This window comes from Strigops habroptila, chromosome Z (genome assembly GCF_004027225.2).
Source record: "Strigops habroptila isolate Jane chromosome Z, bStrHab1.2.pri, whole genome shotgun sequence".
NCBI lineage: Eukaryota > Metazoa > Chordata > Aves > Psittaciformes > Psittacidae > Strigops > Strigops habroptila.
In genome coordinates, this window is record NC_044302.2 from 36,858,281 (window position 1) to 36,879,887 (window position 21,607).

Here is a 21,607-nt window from a genome sequence, read left to right on the forward strand (position 1 = left end):
GCAGGGTGGTTGGAACTACATGATCTTAAGGTCCTTTCCAACCCTAACCATTCTACGATTCTATGAAACTTAATCAGTGCATTTTTAACATTCTTACTAAAAAAACCCAAACTGCTACTAGATCAGAAAAATAACTTAAATCAAGTATTAAAAGAAATACCTGATTTTTTTTTTTTTTTTTGAAGTTCACATCTTATTTCTCATACCAATAACTCACTTGCTTTTATCTAAATACCAGGTACTATGTTATTCACACATGCAGACACTTCTCATTTTGGACTCTAAATTCTAACATTTAAGGTAGAATTTTACTTTATTTATGTAGCCTATAGGAAAAGCCTGGAAGAGTAAAGAAACTTGCCTTTATGCCACCAACTATATGATACAAGGTGTATCATATAGTTACGATCATATAGATTGTAAGATTAGAGTTTTATCTTATGATCTCACTAAAGGAATGTGGCACACAATCTGATTCTGGTTCAGCCTCCTCTTTCCAAATACAACCCAGACTTTCAGCTGCAGTTCTGATTGCTCCCTGCTTTATATTGTATTTTTGCAGATATTATTTTGTGCTGAGGTCCAACCGCTGGTGCTCAGGGGTTAATTGGAAAGAATCTGACCCTTCAGAGGCATGCAGGCAGATGTATTGAAAGGAGAACAGCAATCACACTGTCAGCTTTGACTTCATTAAAAGCAAAACTGTGTAAGGATTTAAGTTACATAGAAGGCAGATTTCTACCCCAAAGAATAATTTTGGTTGCTAGTCAAACTTCTTCCCTGCTTTCCCCTGGGAAAAAATTCTGTGGAGAACAGCATCTCACAGATCACAAGAAAGGCAGGAAAGTTCCTGGAAGAACATCTCCCAGTGGTGTGGAAAGTGCCTGAACTGCGCGTTTAAAAAACACATGGTTCAGAGGCTTGTGAGCAACACATACATAGAATGCAATTAATCAGGACTTAAAACCAAGGCAGAATTCTTCTATTCTTATTTTCCATCTTAATACATCAATGGGAATAAGTAATCTCTCTGCACTAGATGTCATTGTCATCATACTTCCCATACTTCGCTGTGACAGGTTCTTCAAGATGAACTGCTGCACCACCCATTAAGGCAAATGCTGGGTACATCATGCCAGAGCAGTCCACCTCGCACTCATAAAGGCATTTCATACTGCCAGCATCGTAAAACCCCACCTCGCCTTTGTCACAGTCAAGGCAGATGCCCAAGCATGAGGGCAGGGGAAGGATTCTGCTCGCTGCATCCTTGGAAGTAGCAGGTGTCGTGGGGATAAAGAACTTCTTCATGCCTAATGTGACCAGTGGGAAAGGCTGTGACAAGTCAAAAGAGGCATCTTCACTCCCACTGTCATGACCACTGTCTTGCTCGTATCTAGAACAGAAAAACAACCATTTGCTCCTGTCAGATTCTGAAGTGGGATCAGTGACGTGAACTGTAGAAAACACCTTTGTAAAGATAGGTAACATCATGCCATCACCTGCAAAACCTTGTGGGATAAAAATACACCTAACCCAGGAGGGAAGATGCATTTAATAGCTGGAGAACAATCACTTGGGCCACTTCAAATAATTAGTAACAGCTAAACACTAATAGGGATGAGACCACAGAAGGCTTTATTAAGGAGCGGATGTATTCACGTACTGAATGTACTCACGTTAGGCAATCCTTAACGAACCTACAGCTATAGATGAGTTAACCTGAGAAGAAGTTTAGCGAATATGACTAATGACCATAGATAAGATATGTTTAAACTTTATGTAAATAAAGTTAAACGACACTAGTAAATACATTTAACATTACTGTTGTCCTGTGAGTTTTCCATGCCGCTGCTTGCTACATTGTCTTTAAAATTCAAAACACAAAATAGTGGTTTAAGGGTTGTTGGCTTTTTTTTTGGATTGTTTTAAGTGGTCTGCATGGAGACTTCCCTGAATCCCTTTCCCAGCTGGTTACAAGGTAGACTGTAGCCAGATTTGTTCGGTCTACATGGTTTTCCCCCTACTTTTGTACCCAGATGAAGACAGACCAGAGAAGCACACATTCTTCTGTGCAGACAATTCCTAGCTAGATTTGCTTTTTTGGCCTGTTTGGGTGGAGGCTGGATGCATGTCAGCTAAAGTTTTTCAGATACTTGTGTGGAAAAGGAGAAAGAAATCTGGAAATCAGGTTCTAATCTGTCCCTTTGCAAAAAGTCTCCATCTGATGTTAAGCAGCTCAAGACACTGGCATTTTTACACTTTCAGTATGCTACACAAGAGGAAGCCAATTTATTTTTTAGATTCCTGAAAAAGTGAAGAATCCCCCAGGAGATAGCCTCCCAGCCTGCAGTTCCTAGAGACATCCAGGCTTACTACAACTGTAATTGAAAACCGGACATTTTTTTCCAGGTTTGTCCACTGTACTTTGGCTTGTGCTCAATATCACTCCATTACCATAAGTAGAACATATAGCCTGGGACAAGCCAGTGACTTGGAGTCCACCATGACATAAACTACAGCAAAGATACACAGATATGCACAGTGAACATTGTACCTCTGAATGACTGCCAAACCTAGTATGTTAAGGGAATTAAGGAAGAGCCTTACTACTGACAATTAAGCATTGCTTCAGTCTTGCAACCGCTGTCTTTTTTTTTTTTCCCTACCTTCTTGCTTTAACTGACATACCTTGATATCTGTAGGAACCCGATTCCTTTCCCAGAAAGAAACAAAGCAGGACTCTGGACTAATAGCAGCGAATGAACAGGACCACCTACTTACACCATACCCTTCAAGCCACTTTCCACTGGTAAGGTGCACCTTGTGTACTGATGGACACCAGACCCCCTCTTATTTTTTTTAAAAGCCATTTCCTTATATAAAACATGTATTAAGTAAGAGTCTAAAATTTACCTTGGGCTGGTTACATCATGGGTATTATGGAACAATTTCTGCATCTTGTTGCTAGAAACAACTCCCACTTTCACCAAGTATGAATAGGGTTCCACATGAAAAGCCCAGAAGTGTGTCCCTTTGGAAATTCCAGTGTCACCAATGATGTAATCCAGGGTCGTATAACATCCAGCCTGCACGCGCTCAGATCCCAACAGCAGGGAAAATCCAGCTCTACTTTCCACAGAGGTTCTTCTTGGGTTCAGCAGGAGACGTTCACTGTTGTACCCACATTTGTCATCAAAAAGAAAATTGAAAACTGAAAAACAGTATCCGGAAAAATTTCCTCTTAGTTAATTATCTGGCCTTCTGTACTTATAAACTATATTTTAAGTCACACTAGCATTAGAATTTCTCACTTTTAAAGGCTACCAGGAACATCATGCAAGCTAACACAATCTCAGTATGATACCTACTTAACCTGTTTATGCTCCTAAACATTCATGCAACTGGTAACAGTACAGTAGAACTTGGGAGCTACTGGAAACTACCTACAGCTTTTAACACCGAAAGACAGATTCAGTACCTTGTGGACATATGAAAACCCAATACCTGGAGCTGGAGGTGTATGCAAAATAACTTCTCGGCTCCAAGCACTACAGATGGACCCTTTATATCCTCGTACTCTGAAGGCATAGCTGCTGTTGTCATCAAGATCGGATATTACTTTGCTCTTGCTGCAAACTTCAATCTGCTGCCACGCTGCACTCCCCTCTTCTCTATTCAGCTTATGATATTCAAGAACATATGTATCAGCTGCATCTCTCTTCCCAGGCCATTCCCAACTGATCAGAGCTTTGTTGTACATTCTGCTCTGCAATTCATTTATTTCTGGTATTTCTAGACCTGGAATGACAGACATTCAGGAGAGAAGAAAACAAATATAGATACATATTGGTTTAGAATTAACAATACAAGCCTTTTGTTGAGTGGCTATAGCACTATGTGTGTGTGGAATTTAACCCACTCACTCAAAGAGTGCAGATGAGGATGGTTCTGTTCATGCACTTAAATAAATCCCTTTCTGTTTTTACTTTCAAAGTTGTATTATTTATTTTTGCTGGCAGCTAAAAAAAAAAACAACAAACAAAAAACCTTATAAAAACCTATTCTTTTCTGTCATGCAACAAAAAGCTTCTAGGAAGACCTAGTATCAATTAACTACAATATTTTAGAAGCCAGTGTAAACTGGTACTGAATGCAATGGCATCTTAGCTTCTCTATCAACACTGAAACTAGCATTGCTGCCCTGTAGGTCACAGGGACAGAAGGCACAATGCAAGTTACAATACTGAGTTCTGCAACTGCAGCCTTGCACAGGTTTTGCCTCTTTCCAGAGAAGTCCTTAAAGCCATAAGTTGAGAAAAACCTGAGGCTCTTGCAATTTACCATTGGAATGGAAGGTCAAGTCACCAAGGGTCTCTTCTTGCTTGGCTATGTCCACCACAAAGTCTTCAAAAGTACTTTCAGCTGCTGGCCTGAAACTCTTCAGAGACTCAGTAGCTTTTTGGATTCTGAAAGCACAGAAACAGAGGGATGTCAGAAGAGAGAATAGGGAATTCACATGTGTGCATTCCCTGAAGTAAAAATACTCGGGTTTTGCTTAAAAAAAAAAAAAAATAAAAAGGAAAAAAAAATCTGGTTTCATGTACATGTTTTCAAGTCACTCAGAAAGGTTTGTCTCTCTGGACAGAATTCAAATGCAAAATTTAAAGGCCTTTTGCGCATCTTGTGTAAAGATAATGTACGAGTAATCTCCTTCAGCTGGCAGAGCATTTTAACAATCTGGGTCATTATGTTCAAAGAACAAAATAGGTGTGAAGCACTAATTGGAGAATGACTATTAAGATCAAAGAGCTTAAAGCCAGAAGAAACCTGTTAGGCTAACTTGCAAATACCCAATATAATCTCTAAGTAACCTGTCAGTGATCTGAATGAACTGCCCTTCCACTGTAGAACAAGGCTGGGGGTTCACAGGACACAGCCCCTCTGGTGTGCTGTTCCTTATTGCACACTGTAATGTAGTAATTTTACTGAACGGTACTGGGATCATCTCCTGAGCCTCTGTAATACAAGGTACTGTATTCACTACTTTGCTAGCAGGTGTCAAAAGAGCATGACTGACCAGACATCCTCGAACAGTATCTGTACCTCAAACAAAAGACAACTACGATACCTGACGTGAAGTTGTTTTGCTGTTTGAACAAAACAAGACGGATCAGTTTCTTTAAGCACTTCTTGAGCATATCCTACAAGGCCATTATTTTCCAGGAGCCCTTGATATTCTTCTGCTTGTGCTTGCAATTTTTCCAGCCTTAAGTTCTTAGAAGCTTCAATTGCCCTAAGAGCTGCAAATTTCTTCTCTTCCAGGACATGAGATAATTTCTCAAAACTTTGAAATGCTTCTTGTTTAGCTCTTTCACTGTTAAACTAGGAGGGAACAAAAGACACTGTAGATTCCACAGCACTGTGGCTGTGTACAGAAACATACTTGTTCAAGATATCATAGCAATATAGTCATCCGTTTGACAGACAAGACTAATAAGCTTTGTTATGCTCTTCAGCACTGCAAATGTGACCAGCATTGCACCCAAGCCAGTAAGCATTTACTATTTTAACACAAAGAATGAAGAGCAGGAAAGTACTCCTTTGATTATGTCTTGAGTTATGCATGGCATTTGTTTAAACAACTCATGGAAAAGCACTATAAAAGCAGTTTGGTCTGTGAAGTCTTCATGTCCAAGAGCTACATGCTCTTCCACCTTCCCTTGAACCAAGGGTCCAGCTCAGTTTCTCACATATGCCCTCAGAACTGTAGGGTCTCCTCTGACTAATGCCCTGGATAAAAGGAGCTAGAAAGCATGGAGACAACCTTTATCAAGACATAAGCAGGGCCACAAGCTCCTGCAATTTCTGCCATCGCATTTTTCATCCTGCATGGGGGCTCTCAGCTCTGATTTTTCTTTAGGGAGGTTTTGCCCTTAATTATGACTTCACTGCAAAATCCTCAAGGCAAACAGCGTAAATTGTGTAGCACCACGAATACACAAGAGCTGTTAAGCCTAACCCACCTCTCTCTGGTTAAAGTATCAAATAAGCTTTATTTCACTTAAATTTACAGTAGCACCCAAAACTTAACCTCCCTCTGTATGCTGCCCAAATTTTCCACACCTTCAGGATTAGGTTGTGTGGGATTCAGGACTAGCATGAACTGTTCAGAAATTGTTTTCCTGGCTAACTGAAAAAAATCCCTAAGCATTTGAAACACTTCACTGAACATAATTTGAGTCCCTGACTTGTGCCTGCACGGACCATCCCCAAACAACCCACAAGCCACTCTTACCTCTGTTTCTTTCAGCAGCAGATCCAGCTGCGTGATATGAGCTTTCACCTGGCTCTCCTTACTGATGAGGTACTCAATACCTTTTGAAAGCTTCTCCTGTTAAAATAAAACAGCAAGCTGGCAGAATAAATGTATCCCACCCAAACTGACAACCAGTGCAGGCAGGTCGTCCAGCTAGTGCTCAGTTTATCTCGTTACAGGGACCAAAGCCTGCCACCAATTACGAGCGGCAGCCCTGCGCAGAACTGCTCAGTGACTTGTGGTGACTGCACACAGACGTGACACCACTGCTGTGAACAGAACCGGGAGCACAGCCTCTGAGGACCAGAGGTAACAGCCTGCTTGTTCCTCCCCAGCCACAGAAGTCACCCTCTCTTAGGTAGGAACATGATGGTACAGGACGTTACTAAAACTTACAGAAAAGCCTTATTACTTATTAACTCATTTGTAGTAAGATTTTCTAGAGAAGCGAGTGGTTCAAAGCACAACACAACTTCTTTAGTTGCAAGAGTTAACAGCCACACAGGAAAAGCCTTGCAAACAGGCAAGCAGGCCAAAGAGCACAAGGCAGGCTGGGCTGGTCCTTTTTTTCTTGCCTCCCTGAAAGCAAGAGAGTTAAGGAAAAAGAGGAGGTAGCTGCAATCATTCTTTACTAACAAAGCAATGTTTGCAAGTCTTCCCTGTTGTACTGTGCTTAGGGAATCAACAGCTGTGCAATTTTAGAAACATATAAGGTAGCAACAAATAACTTCAAATGTAAATTTTTCAAGAGTGCTTCTGAAGTACCAGTTAACCCAATCCACAGGGGCACTTATGCTAAAAAAAAGTGAGATTGTAAAGTATTAACTGCTTCAACCTTCTGCATTGATCAGTCTGCTGTATAATTGACTAAAATAAGGTGGAAGCACTTTTAAGGGGTTACGTTTCAAGCTTCATTGAAAATACAGCTTAGTTTCTCAGACCTGCTATGCCACTAATATATACATTAACAGATATTGCACGACAGCATGTCGGGTGACTAAACACATATCCTGGCTTTCTGCCAGAGGGAGTTTGCCATTACAGCAGAATCTCAGTACTCTTTCCCTTCTTAAGGCCACGTCCAACAATATTTACTTCTACCTTTAGGGTTTTGTAGGCAGTGCTCATGGTTGTTACTCTGTGGTTTGCATGACATCCCCCCAGTTTACAAAGATGACAAACCGGCCTTCTGCAGATTTCACAGTACATGTTTACCCTCTCCATTTCATGTTCTGGACACATCAAAATCTGGGGGAGGGAGGGAAAAAAAAAAAAAAAAAAAAAAGAATGAGCAGAGAGAATACAGGTGTACTTCCAAAAACTGAGGTGCTCAACAAACTATCAAAACAACCACCCCACAGCAGCGTCTGGTTTCTTCAGTGGATTTTTTATATTCAATTTACCTTACGCCTTTTATATTTGTCCATGCCAGTGAAAACCACTAGATGAATACATACAGCTTCACAACATTTACAGTGCATAAACCTGTAGCGATACCTGTGTACACTTCATGTAGCCTCCATACTGCAATTAACCCTTTGCTAATCCCTGAAGTTGTTTGCATGCCACAAGCTCCCTACACTGTTCTTCACAGCTGTAATTGTAAATGCAATATACAGCACACCCACCCTGTCAAATTTAACCATGTCCACAGCAACATGTCTTGAAACAGCTACGAACTTTTTCATAAAGCAAGAGTTGAAATAATACTGTAATGATTTAAGTCTAAGCTAGACTCTGATCAGCCACATAGCCATTAATCTTAGAGCAACAAAGTGCAGCCGCCACCCCCACCAGTCACAGTCATTTTAAAGACAAAAGGCTCCAGGGTTTCGATTTTCTCTCTGACTCCAATTACAAGTTGTTCATGCTTAACACTAATTCAGTATCAGTTTGAACAGCAATGTGAAAAAACGGTGTTCACTAAAAATCACCTTTCAAAGACTGAACATCTTGAACTAACTACTCTAAGAGGGCAAAAATATTGCTGCTCAACTCCAGGCTCAAGCACAGATAAAACCATCTAAAGTGAGGGACAGCGGGTGTTAAAAAAACCTAAATGTTTGCCTCATCCCAGAGCACCTAAAGATAACACTCGAGTCTGTCTACTGCATGTTACCAAAGAAGAGCTCTTGATAAAGCTGTTCAGTTTCAAGTCAAGGAGAAGAACGAAACAGCACTGTCAGTACTCTAACTTTAGAAGTATCATCTTTTACCACAGTCTTTCCAAAAAAAAAAAATAAAAGACATGAAAGGGCACAAAAATACAAAATTTTGAGTTGCATAGATATGGACACAGTAAGCTAAAATTGCACACCATTTCAAGCCTGAAATATTATCTTAGGCTTGTGCTTTCCACAGCAGTGCATAGCAACACTTAACAGAAGCCATGTATTTTTATTCATCTTATCATAAAAGCAAGAATTACAGCCTGCAAGCTAAAGATAGAAAAGGTCAGCAGACTACCTAGTCTAGCTCTTTAAAAATTCAAGATCAGCCCAGTATGTGCTTCTCCTATCCCCACCACACATTACAAGGTGCTCTTCAGTCTGGTTGTAAATTCAAGTGATGACTGGGAATATTGTTTGGGAGACCAGAAAATACTCTGCATTCAGGTCAGGTCTTAACAATGCAGTGCAATGAAAAAATGCACTTTTCTTTCTTTCTGTTTGAGGGGTTTTTTTTGTTTTTAAACAGTACATCTGTCTTCACACGATTAAAAAAGCTAAATTACACACACTTGATGTATCAGGATGATCTAAACCACTTCTCCCCCCTTTGCTCTGCTTCAGCAGAGTTCAGCTACTGACTTTTAAACCCAGATTAGTCTGTATGTAGGAATGCAGAATTCCTTTAAGTAAGAATGTTAGTAAGCAGTGAGGGTTTAGATACCATAGAAGCAAACTTTTAAGGAGCTCTACCGCATTTTAGATTAAGAACTGGAAGACAGCATGCAAACTTTTACCTTACTTGTTTATCCAATAGATGGACACTTCACAAAGATAGCTGCGTGCTAGCACATATTAAAGCACATGCTTCTTTTTGACTGGAATAAATGTGTTAGATTTAAGAAAAACAGCACTAAGTGGACTTCTGGATGTTCACTGTCTGCCAGCTCACTAACTTTTGAGGCTCAAATTTTTCCAGCCTCAGAATGAAGGTACACCACTAGTCAAGCCCTTCTTATGCACAGCACATTAATAAAATTTACTTAATATGATCAAAAATAATCAGGACTCCTTGAAGATCAGCATTTCAGACATATGCGGGACCTCCAGTGAGGTCACTGGTCACCGGCACACAGTGAGTGCTCAGACATTAAGACCTACAGTGGTCCCTTGCTACACAGATGGCAGCTGTGACAATTCCTCATGTCATGTAATTAAATTGAGTAGGGCACTGCCACGTTCTGCACTACACTTAGCAGGACAAACAAAGGTAACTGCACGTTGCAACTATCCTGCTCTGTCCGAATGCGGCAACAGCAATAGCACTGTGTAAAGCAGAAAACTGCCCATTACATTTCTCTTACGCTAAAGCTAAAAAAAACCCAACAGTGTAATAACAGCAGAGACCTGAACTCCACCTTTTGCTATTGCTAGATGCAAGGAAGGAGGAGAGGAAGAAGACACTTTGTGATCATCAAATTCAGGCACAAAACATCCAAAGGGAAGCTGCCTTAATGGGGCAGGGGAGGCCGGTTGCGTTGGGGTTTTTAAGCTTACTCACACAGGCATCCTCCTTAACTCGACTTCTATCAAAAATCACTGCCACTCTAGATGTTCAAGATCATGAAGTCTTCCAAAAAAAGAAAAAAAGGATCCAAATCACAAATAACACAATCCCCATTCCCCAAAATAAAAAAAAAAAAGAAAAAAACCCCCAATCCTTATTTTTAGGGTCCCCTTCAAATACGTTCTCAATGTCATTTTCAATAACAACCACTTGAGCATCAACAATAACAAAGGCATATGGTGCCCTCAAAAAACAGCAATAGACAATAAAGCAGCAATGTCCTAGAAAGCACCCACTGTTGCACAGATGCGCCCGAAGCTCTATGTATATGAATGCTGCAACGCAAATCCTATAAGGTACTGTATGCTTACCTTGGGTCTGAAGTTGGTGGTTGGTCCGACATATTCATGCTGGGCTTTCACAGTTCCCCAAGGATGGTGTATTTTGAAACATTCATTGCAATAGCTTGCACTGCAGTCCATGCAGCTCTTCGTGGACTCTTGAAGTGGAGGTTTGCAGAAATCGCACATAATAGCAATGGCTGCCCTGGCTGCCTGCCTGTATCTTTCCACAATGGTTTCCAAAGTAAAGTTGCGAAATAAGCCATTGATGCCACGTTCTCCAAGATCAATATCCCGCTGGCAACCCGGACAAGGAAACAGACTAGATCTAGGAGTCAGTGAATTGTGTTTTCTGCCTGTGTAGACACCTGATTTAGGAGGAGCATAAACAGAAGACGTTTAAAGGGAGTAGCACAGTAGTTTACGAACCAATTCCAAACTATCAAAGCACATTGTCCAAAACACTAGATTACCAATTCATATGCAGTCTGCCAAACCAAAGAGAATACATTTACCATAACAAGGTAGTGAAATGCGTGAGTCCAAGGGACATTATAAACTACTACTCTAAAATTAATTCTGTGGTAAGATTAATTTAGCTATTCCAATCCTATCTTCATCTAGTTTTAGATGCACTCAAGCTGCAGCCTTTCAAAACGCTGAACACAGAACCTTCAGGAAAATTTTAGTTTTAGGCTAACTGGCTGGCCACAGAGAGAGCAACAGCTTTGTAACAGAGCGAAGTGAAAGACGCTTATTCCCAGAGTGAGACAAATTATTCCCAGACAAATACAGCAAACTTCGAGCTCCCTAAAGTTTGCTTTAGGTGAGTCGAACTTATTTGGCTCATCCCAACGGGCATCATTAGGAAAAAAAAAAAGGGGGGGGTGGAAAAACAAGAGAACTAGATATTACCAGTATGATATCTCAGCCAAATAAAGCCACACACACCAAAGGGAATGCTGAGATGGTTATGTCTGGAAGATTCTTCTACCCTGAACTGGGGAACCACAGATCTGCAGTTACATAGGGTGTTACGTCTCTCTGCATTTCAAAAAGGGACAGCAGAAAGCAGACAAGCTGCACTCCTACCAGCTATGCAAAAATTTCCCCTCCTATCCAAACTGAAGTGATCAAAGGCTCAAGTAAAGCTGCAAGCCTGAGGAGCCCCTGGAGCCTGTTCAAGGGAATGGCTCACAAACCCAAAGCTATTTACAGGGTAATATTCTTGAGGCTATCAAACAGGGAGGGCATCCCAGTGCCTCACGCATGAACTCACGGGGCACAGCTGTGAAAAAGAGTCCTTTATGTATTTCTGAAGCAGGCTAGGCAAATGTTCAGGCTTGACATGTATCCTCTCAGCTTCCTCTGGCAAAGAAACAAACAAAAAAACCCTATCTGCTGTAGCTGGAATGTGGTTTTAAGATCCTTTTGAGAGGACTGCATGTTGTTATACCTAACAGATTTGTAAATGAAGGCATGACTTTAAGCTGAATTCTCTGGGTTGAAATTGATTCTTCTTCATCTGTATTTAGTCAGTATCTTTTCATCAGAAACAATGATGCTTCATCTCTTTTTGAAGTGTCCTTTGATATTACTCAGAAGACGCTTGCCTTGTGCCACTTCTACAGCTGCTTAACACAACAATCTAAAACGTCCCTTCCTATCATGTCTCTAGCATGTCCCCTCCTATCCAGTCTCTTAAAAAACAAACAAACAAAAATAAAAACCCCACACACAAAACAAACCACCACACAAAAAGGAAAAAACAAGCCAACAAACAAAAAACCCCAAACCACCCACAAACCAATACTCCTATAAGGAACTAGTTCCTTTAAAAATCTTTCAAATGTGCCCCATGGTAGTTATGCTTGACTGTCACCTAACAAGCAACAACCAGAGCATGAGTAAGCACATACAGGCTGGCAGTCCCAAACCTCGCTGGTCTCATGTCTTTCTGTAGGTTCTGAGTGGACCAACTAGACTGCATCTACAGAACAGTACAGGGGACACAAGGCACCGGCATACAACTCTCTGGCTAAGGGAAGCAGAGATTTTGGGTTTTTTTGTTTTACTACTTACTTGAACTGAATTAGTTGCCCAAACTGCACATGCTGCAGTACCTGTTACTTGGTGTACACAGCAAGACACACATGCAATGCTCAGCAACAGCAGTGAAACACAAAACTGTATTTCTGTATTTCCAACATATGCTCCAAGCTAGCACTGCACACAGGAACACAGATCTTCTACACAGACTTCTACAATGGCCTAACCAGAGATGATTTCACATGCAGTGTCATGCAGTCACCAACTACAGAAAGCAACCCAAAACACTTATATTTGCAAAAACTAATAAAATAATGATACAGTGTCATAGGTACAGGGGCTGCCTACAAGCAGTATGCTATAGCAGAGAGCAAGCAATGACGAAGCAAGATAACAAAAGAAAAACAACATCGTGCAGTGGTCAAGTTTAAAAATACAATCTGAAATTTGTATCCAGCAGCATTTCAAGTCTGGCTCAAGTGGCTCAAATGTGGAAGGGGCGTTTGTTAAACTCAAAGGTGAGTTCAGTTCCATTTCAATGGAGGCCTTTCATTCTGCCCGTGGTAGACCAGTTGTAAGCTCTGCAACTGGTGATACTGCTTACAGAAAGCAACCCAGTATCAAGGAAGTCCTGTGCACCTTCAGACGTCTCATCCCTTTTCACTGACAGCACTCTAAGAACTAAGGTTTCTCCCCACGCTGTTTTAAACCATGGAAGCTTATTTGCTAAGCTCCTTGGTGTGCTCTGCCACTTAAATTCTCAAAGTATGGAAACATCCTCTTTTTGCCTAGTGAGTGTTGAAACATCAACTAACATGCAGTAAGAATTAGTCTGCTTTCTGCTTATAGGATTTCTACACTCCTATTAAAAAACAAAACAACAAAAAAACCAGGAAAAAAGTACTTTGTTACTTCATCAGTGCTTACAGCACCGTCTTTCCTATCTGCCTTATATCCAGTTTGCTAGAACTGAATTTGCTTATATACAAAACAGAAGAGCAAAAGCCGTGGATTTCGTAGTCATATTAGCTGTGCAGATCAGAGAAACTTAGGTCCTCACTATATTCTATTTTACACTTTGCCGATCCGGTTTACAACATGTATTTTGTGAAATCATCAGGAATCCTCAAAAGAAATTTTCCGCTGTGGTTTGTAAACAGACTGCTCCACTTGCACTGAATAGCTTGATCAGTAACTAAAAAATTAGCACAACATACACTCCTGCTTAGACTCCAAACTCAGATACAGTGATACAGACAGCAAAGACTAAAGTCAAAGAACAATCGTATGTCTTTTAAAGACAATGTTTAAATGTCCTCTTCCAAAGAAGAGGTACCAACACTTAAAATGTTGAAAAGCCCAATCTCCAGCTGGTTGTTTGCAAAGGGGTAAGACATCTTAAAGATAAAATTATGCTTTTCAAGTAAGCAGGATCACCAGAATTTGTGGTATGAGAACTTAAAAAAAAAAAAAAAGATTTTAAAAGTCAACTGGATTCTCATATAAGTTTTTAAAAATATATAAATGTATACTGTCACCTCCCCACACTTCCCCCCCCTCCTCCCCCTCCCAACCTCAGTTACTACTTTTGGAATGATTTTTAGGAAGAAAGAAAAGAAAAAGGCAACAAGCAAATGTGAGGTAAGTCATTAGCTGCAAAATGTCATTTTCAGACACTTTTATCTTCCACAATCAAGGGTGTGCAAAAAGAGCAAATAAGCACAGCTTCCCAAAAGCTCTGATGGTGTCCTACAGTATCCTTGTTTTATGACACTTTCAGTCTTCAACTGAGTCAATTAATCTTTTTCCCATTTCCTGTCCTCCACGGAGTGTGAAGTTCAGATTTGTGTTTACCTCAGTTCATGTCTTTCTTGGAGGACACAGTACTTATATGGATTGCTCGTGTGCCTGCCAATATTTTGGCAACATGGAGCTTTGTGGGTTTTTTTGCTACTTCTGACAGTGCGTCACATCAAAAAAAAAAAAAGGGGGGGGGGGAGGGGGGAAGAAATATTTATATTAACAAGCCCATGCAGTGGCTGAAATGCTCAGACTAGTTCATTTTTGGAAAGGAGATGTATTTAAACCAAAGAGACACTGGCTATCCTTCCACACAACTGTGTCACTAAGCATACCAAACATCTCAATTTGAAATATTTAGGTTTCCCCATATATTCCATGTGCCATGCTAAATTGCCAGATCCAGAACTACTACTCGGATTAACATGGTATAAATTTCAGTCTGCTTCTTTATCAAATTAAGCAGGCTCAGATACAATGAAGAACCAGTATTATCTTCCATTTAAAAGCTATGGCCAACTGCAAGCTCCCAATGTTACAAAGATCGATCCAATAACTATACTTCACTACCAGTAAGTCAGCATTTTCACTGGAACTTTACCATCTAAACTCTTGAAAATTAAAAAGCATGGGGCAGGGGGGTGACTGTTGGGGTTTTATTTAAAGAGAAGAGGTTTTGCACCCACCAATGTATGTTCAGACAGAAGAGGGGGGAAAAAAAAAAAAATAAAAAAAAAATCAACTCCTAATTGAATTCCAGTCCAGTTGACCTTTAAGTCAGTGTTAAACAGAATGAAAAGCTTTCCTTATAGAAGTCCTTTGCTGTACCTTTGCTCACTGCAAAAGTCATTTTGTGGACTTGACCACTGACAGAAAGCTATATGCTAACCAACAATATTTAACTCGAGATCTAAATGCCAGACTACCTCTAGCCAATACAAGAAATGAAGCATTTCTACCTCTCCACCCAAAAGACCTCCTCTGTGAGGCTGTGAACAATGAACAGAAAGCCATTTAGAAACCCAAAAATGAGATATACCATTGGTTTACAATGGTTTAAACGAAAATCAACTGTTTTCTCTCCTGTGGCTGTTAAACTCCAGCAGGGCTGAAAGGAAAGAATGTTTAATTACCTAGCAGGTGAAACAACTGTAGTATTTAAGCAGAACAGAAAAAGGGAGAAAGAAGAGATTTGGGGTGGGGTGCAGGGAGAGGTATTTCAGACATTCTGTTTCTGCACCATCCATCAGTGCAGCACAAGTGTCAACATACACTCTACTCTAATTACACCAAGACTGTAATTAAACTAACATTACAGAAAATGGATTAGCAATAAGAAATAGCCTTTATTTTCATTTTATATGCAACATACTTCTTTTTGATCAAAAATTATTTTATATACAACAGTGGGGTTTTTTTAAAAAACCACCACATTAGATTTGAAGAAGCACATATGCTCCATTTCAACTGAGAAATGGAGAGTTCTAGTGGTTCCAGCCTTTTTACATTAAAATAAACCGTATTTGTAAATGTGAGATGTGTGTTCACAGCAAATACAAAACATGGACAAATTCCTTCTGGCATCTCAAGAATTTAAATGCCAAAATCATTTTAAATAGATGATACTCCTCATGGGGATAGTAGGGATGCCCTTAAGTGGGAAAGAAAGAGAAGGAAAAAACCCACAGCAGGAAGTTGTCATATACATTTTCAAGTATAACAGTCTTTTGACCCAATTTGAAAAATGTGGGGTTTTTGTCATGTGAGGCCCCACTCTGGATTTTTCCTATACATTTTCTCTCTTAAGGAGCTGTTTTATTACAAATCCCCCTGAGTATCATAAAACAAATTAACCAAGGCAATGCACACTATGGGTGCTTCAGATGCAGGACGAGAATTGTAGAAATATAAATTGCGAGCTGTTTGAACGTTACTGGTACCAAACGTCTGAGCACAAATCTCACACTCCACATAGCAATGGAACTCTGCCTGCAACATTAGAAGTGAACACAGTTTAACCTGAATATCCAAATATATTCCTTAAAGCTCCCATTTCCATATATTTTCCATTTTGCAAATGTGAACTGTCCAAGATGATAATTTTCCTGTGATGTGCATCTGCCCAAACACTCTTTGGAAGAAGAGGGGAAGACTATTATTTTCATGTTTCAACCTTCGCTTGCTACTACTCATTAACAGGTATGAAATCTTTCGGAAAGCATTAACCTCCCTCAACTAGTAGGTGCGATGAGAAGATAACACACATAACTTTCCATCAGTTTGCTCGGATGATGGCAGGCTGCTGTGGATTTAAAGATTAGAACCCCAGCAACAACTTGCATGCATGTATCTCGTGGCAGGCAGGAGCACCACAAACAGGTCTGTGATTCTGTGATTCTAAGAGCAGCCAACAACTACGGCAGCACTGCAAACTGAATCTCTGCACATCTAGTAGTAATTAAATGCCAGGTTCTCAAGAGACTACGGCCTCCTTCAAGCACAGGGCACACTTAGCCACAGCACCATGCGCAGGCTGTGTGGCCCTAGATCACTGCCTGAATGAGAGCCAGCTGGAGAGCAGCTTCTGATGGGAGATAAAGCATTACCTCCTCACTTATGCTGCTGAAGGCAGCATGGGGGCTTCTCCCCACAGGCAGCCTGTCTGATTCTCCCACACTCCACAAGCCACAGCCTTCACAGGGAGGTCAGGCTGCCCCCAGTAGACCTACCACTCCCTAAGCACTCTGATGTCCACCTTGTAAAAACATAAATCCACAGTGGAAACCAGCAACCACATCAATCCATGTACGCAACACCATGCCAGAACATTATGCTTACTGAGGAAAAAGGAAACAGGCTTGGATTTGGGAGAAGGCAGGCACCAAAGGCTCTATTCATTCAAACATCAAGTAACACTGCAGTAAGAAAGCAGCTGACGTGTATGCAGAGCTAAACAGTGGCTGTGGGACTGCACACCCCACATCCATAAAATAGGACTGTAATGAAGATAACTAGCCATTTAGTTTGGGGATTCATGCAAATCATGTAAGCTTCAACCAGCCCAGCTACAGCAAACACAACATTCACTCATCAAACCAATTTGAAAGAGTACCAGTACTAACAACTGAGGAGTTTTATAAGAGAAGCAGGTGAAATAAAACATTTGAACTTCGGAAACTGGGAAGATGAACATTAGTAATACGTGAAACGCAAGACACAGCTTTAGGGTTTTTCTTGTGGGCAACTCTTCCAGAGTACCGTGCAGTGTGGTTTTAAAGTGGATAATTATGTCAGAAGGAAGCCTAAAAGCCAAGATCACATTTCTTTCGAGACGTACAGCAAGCACAAAGCACTTTCAGTGTACCTATGTAAAAGCAGATCAACTTCTCCATGGATTATACAGACAGCTTAAGAATCTTTCTAGTGGGATATCACAATAAGCGTGAGCCCAAGAGCCAAGCACTCCTTTGAGCAGACCACGCTGAAGGAGATTGTTGGTACAGTCTTCTTATAGTCATCTGCCCCCAATTCCGCAATGATCATCATCTATGGAAAATTACTTACAGTAAGCATAATGAAACAGGTAGGACAAAACTACCATGTGCACAGTCTGCAGGAGGCTCAAAAGGAAGTTGGCACTACTGAGTTTAGGCTGGCCGAAACCTGAGATAACCACCTCAACAGTACTACTGACAGGCAATAAAACTGCTGAAATCTACATCTCAACACTATCGAACATGATGCTATTGCATCTCGGTGTAACTGAAACACAGGAACAAACACATACAATGGTAACAAAGATTTACAGGATGCCACAAAGACAAATCTGTTATCTACAAAATAAAGTGCACTGTCCTTAAAAATATTCCCATTGTTCTTGCCACAGAATGAACAAGACTTGCACTATCTCTAAGTCACCATCTCTTTAACCGCCTCAGACATTTTACCAGTGCAGATAACATTCAGCTCAAGTCAGTCTAATACATTAAATTAGGAAAATGGACAAAAATCCCGACACATACCTGATCTACTAATCCTGTCAACTCGGTCCATGCTAGAAGAGATTTTAATTCGAGGGCTACTCTGATTAGAGGATTCGGAACCTCCATCAGCAAGAGAGTCTTCAACTGCAAATAGTATTTCTTTCACACACTTGTGACAGATACTGTGCTGGCAAGGAAGGATCAGCGGATGGGTGAATAATTCCTTGCATGCTGGGCAGATGAGCTCTCTTTCAAACCCCTTAATGGCAACCTTCATGACAGAAAGAGGGAGAAACAAATGTAAGCGCAGAGAACACGAGCCAGCATGGCACAGCTGTCTGTCACCAAACCCCAGCTCTGTTGAACAATTGCTGCACAGTTCTAGCTCATTTGAAGCAGTCCTCCAGTTAACCCGCCAAACAAATATAAATTAACATTTATGAGAGCACTGACAACATTCATTTCTACTCAAACGAACGCTGCCACTAGGCGAATTCAGTTCATCTTTAGGTCATGTCTGCATTGCAGGGGAAGAAAAAGAGGGGAGGGGAGTAGTCTTAATTCCGCTCAAGGACCAAGTGAGATGATAGCAACCATACTTCCTAACAATAGGAATACACGTTTAATTCGGCTTGCTCCCACGCTTTTCAAGAAGAAAGAAAAAAAAAAAAGAAAAAAGGAAATAAAATGTCAGGCTGGTTCAACAACAGGCTTCCCTGCCCTGTAATTCACATTTAAGGAGAAACTATTCTGACTTCATTAGGCTAGTAGCTCGAGTCAGGAACATTATTTGTTTGCTCGTTTGACGCACAAAGACCCGCCTGTGCATCAGTGCAGCTCTTCGGCAAGTTAACGAACCCACAGCCGGCTGGCGCTGGCTTCCGGGGGCACCTCCTTCCTGCGGCACCGGCTGCCCGGCGCCCGCTCCCTGCCGTGTCCGCGACTGTCCAGCCCGCCGCCGAACTACACCAGCTTCATTCACGGGAATGAAACCCAGCCCCTGCGCGCACCGAGCCCCGGCTGAAGATCTCCGCACGAGCCGTGCCCGCCGCCCCACACCGCGGGCTGCCGTCGGGACCGCTCCAGCCGGGCGGAGACCGGGCAAACACCCCCCCCACACACACTGCCGGCTCTCACCGCGCTCTCCCGCCGGTCGCCCTCCATCCCCACGCCTCCTGCGCCCGCCAGCTCCGCGGCAGCAGCTGCGAGCACAGCAGGGCACCGTCCGCCGAGGCGGAGGGGGGACGCAGTGCCTGGCGCTGGGGCGGGGCGAGAGGCCGCGCCCAGCGCACAATGGCGAGCAGCACCTGGCACCGGCGGCGCCACGCCCGCAGCGGCGGAGGGGCCGGAAGGGGGCAGCGCGGTGCAAGGCCTGCCAGAGCCGCCCCCCGGACACCCCTCCTCCGCTTCCCTCATCGCAGCGGCCGGGAGTGTTCGTGGAGCCCTAGAGCCGTAGGCTCAGAGAATGGTTCGGGGTGGAGAGGACCTCACAATCATCTAATTCCAACCCCCCCGCCATGGTCAGGGACACCTCACACCAGACCTTGTCGCCCAAGATTCTGTCCAACCTGGCCTTGAACACTGCCAGGGATGGAGCATTTATCATTTCTTTGGGCAACCTGTTCCAGTGCCTCACCACCCTCACAGTAAAGAACTTCTTCCTTATATCTAACCTGAACTTCACCTCAAGTTTACACCCGTTACCCCTTGTCCTACCGCTACAGTCCCTGATGAAGAGTCCCTCCCCAGCATCCTTGTAGGCCCCCTTCAGATACTGGAAGGCTGCTATGAGGTCTCCACGCAGCCTTCTCTTCTCCAGGCTGAACAGCCCCAACTTTCTCTGCCTGTCTTCATACCGGAGGGAAACTCGGAGGGAAAGCGGACAGTGGCCTTACACTACATAATGGATGGAGTTTTAGTTAATTAAAGTGGATGGAGCCTGGACTACATGAATGATTAAATGCTGTCGGTTTGACAAACCCTAAATTTGACCTATTTGCCTGTTTGAAAGACGAACGTCAGGATAAGATCCTTTCTCCTCTCAGAATTACCATTTCAATATGAGTCAATAAAACAGACACATTTCGAATGTCTTATTTCTGTTTTGGTCATTATTTACCTCTGGGATTCAGTGGCCTGGACATGAAATTTGAATGTAAAATTACATTCACAAATGATGAAAACCGAGGAGACTGTATAGCATATTCAGTATTACGAAGAACTTTCTAGAGAACACATGTAAAGATGCTATTTCACATTTACTTTGAAAACCACCCTTGTAAAAGTAAAGAGCACTGTGCTTGAAATGATTCTGACATTTAGTATTTATATTCAAACTGATTAGAAATGTTCACAATATTTATATTCAAACTGAAACATGTCACTTAACCAAGCAGGTGGGGAGAACGTGTTGGTAAGGACATGCGTTGTCTGCCTTACAGCTATGTTTTGAGTAATGGTTTGCAATCATCTGAATAACTATATTATGCCTTAACTACCTCTACTACCCCCAAATTTCCTGGTGTTACAGGCAAGCTTTAAAGGATGTAGCTCTTAATAAGCCCTTGTCTACGTTAGCACACTACCCATTGCTGACACTGGATGTGATTGTTTTGGAGCCAAACAAACTATCAGCCACAGATCAGAACAAAGCCCCTCTGACTCTGTTGCTGCCTTTTGACACAGTATGAAGAACTTTTGTCTTTGGTAGCACATCAAGGCAAACCGTTCTGCACTCCATGCCAGAGGTGTAGGTGCCAGCAGAGATGGGCCTTGCTAGTGTGGACAAACCTGGACGAAGCACATATTCTCCTCCTGTCCTCCCACAGCTTTTGCACAGGCCACAGTGTCAACTACTGCTACTGTCAGGCCTAGTGACTCCTTGTTCTATCTCTTAAAAGATCAGTATCATATTAGCTTGTTTGTGTGCCTATTTGCGCTGGCTTCAGTGTACTTTAGAGCAGGATTTTAATTACCACCTCCTCCACCGCATTCAGATGTTACATGGATGAAGAGGTCCTTGAAGGCTTCCGAAGGGCAAAACTCCCCTGTCTGCTCTCACACCTTTTACCAGCCTTTTGATGCTCCTCCAGCCTAGGACTACTGCATTTGCCAGTACCTTTAAGATACTGGGATGATAAAAGCAACAGCTAGGAATCACTGGCACAGTGAAAACGCAAGAGCACAAACGACTGCCAGAGGAGGCTCCTGTCGTTTGCCTCTGCAGGAGGAGTTAGTAAGACCAGTGCAATCACAGAAGTCAGACCTACCCTCCTGCTTTGTTTCCAGCCACATGCGTACATCAGTTGGAAACCTGTTCTGCTAACAAGGGACTCCTTTTACATGAAGTAATACCTGGAAAGTATCAAGACAGCTCAACACAT

General features: G+C 42.0%; 1 protein-coding gene across 1 annotated transcript; it reads right to left on the reverse strand.

The window, feature by feature from the left end:
* Positions 1-949: 949 nt before the first annotated feature.
* TRIM36 (tripartite motif containing 36) lies at positions 950-19,565 on the reverse strand. The gene is made up of 10 exons (XM_030470598.1): positions 19,362-19,565; positions 18,264-18,495; positions 10,423-10,760; positions 7,418-7,564; positions 6,296-6,391; positions 5,129-5,382; positions 4,342-4,466; positions 3,505-3,798; positions 2,914-3,211; positions 950-1,393 (listed from the first exon to the last, which is right to left on the reverse strand). The coding sequence occupies exons 1-10, from the start codon at positions 19,386-19,388 to the stop codon at positions 1,036-1,038; spliced, it is 2,169 nt and encodes a 722-aa protein (XP_030326458.1). The 5' UTR covers positions 19,389-19,565; the 3' UTR covers positions 950-1,035.
* Between the last annotated feature and the right edge of the window lie 2,042 nt (positions 19,566-21,607).

Bases quoted from the DNA above. Each gene is read 5' to 3' on its own strand.
- TRIM36 (XM_030470598.1), bottom strand. From the start codon at position 19,388: ATGGAGGGCGACCGGCGGGAGAGCGCG. The intron at 7,565-10,422 runs GTAAGCATACAG...TCCCTCCCCCAG, and splicing joins CCACCAACTTCAGACCCAAG to ATTTTGATGTGTCCAGAACA. The intron at 6,392-7,417 runs GTAGAAGTAAAT...TTATTTTAACAG, and splicing joins CTGCCTACAAAACCCTAAAG to GAGAAGCTTTCAAAAGGTAT.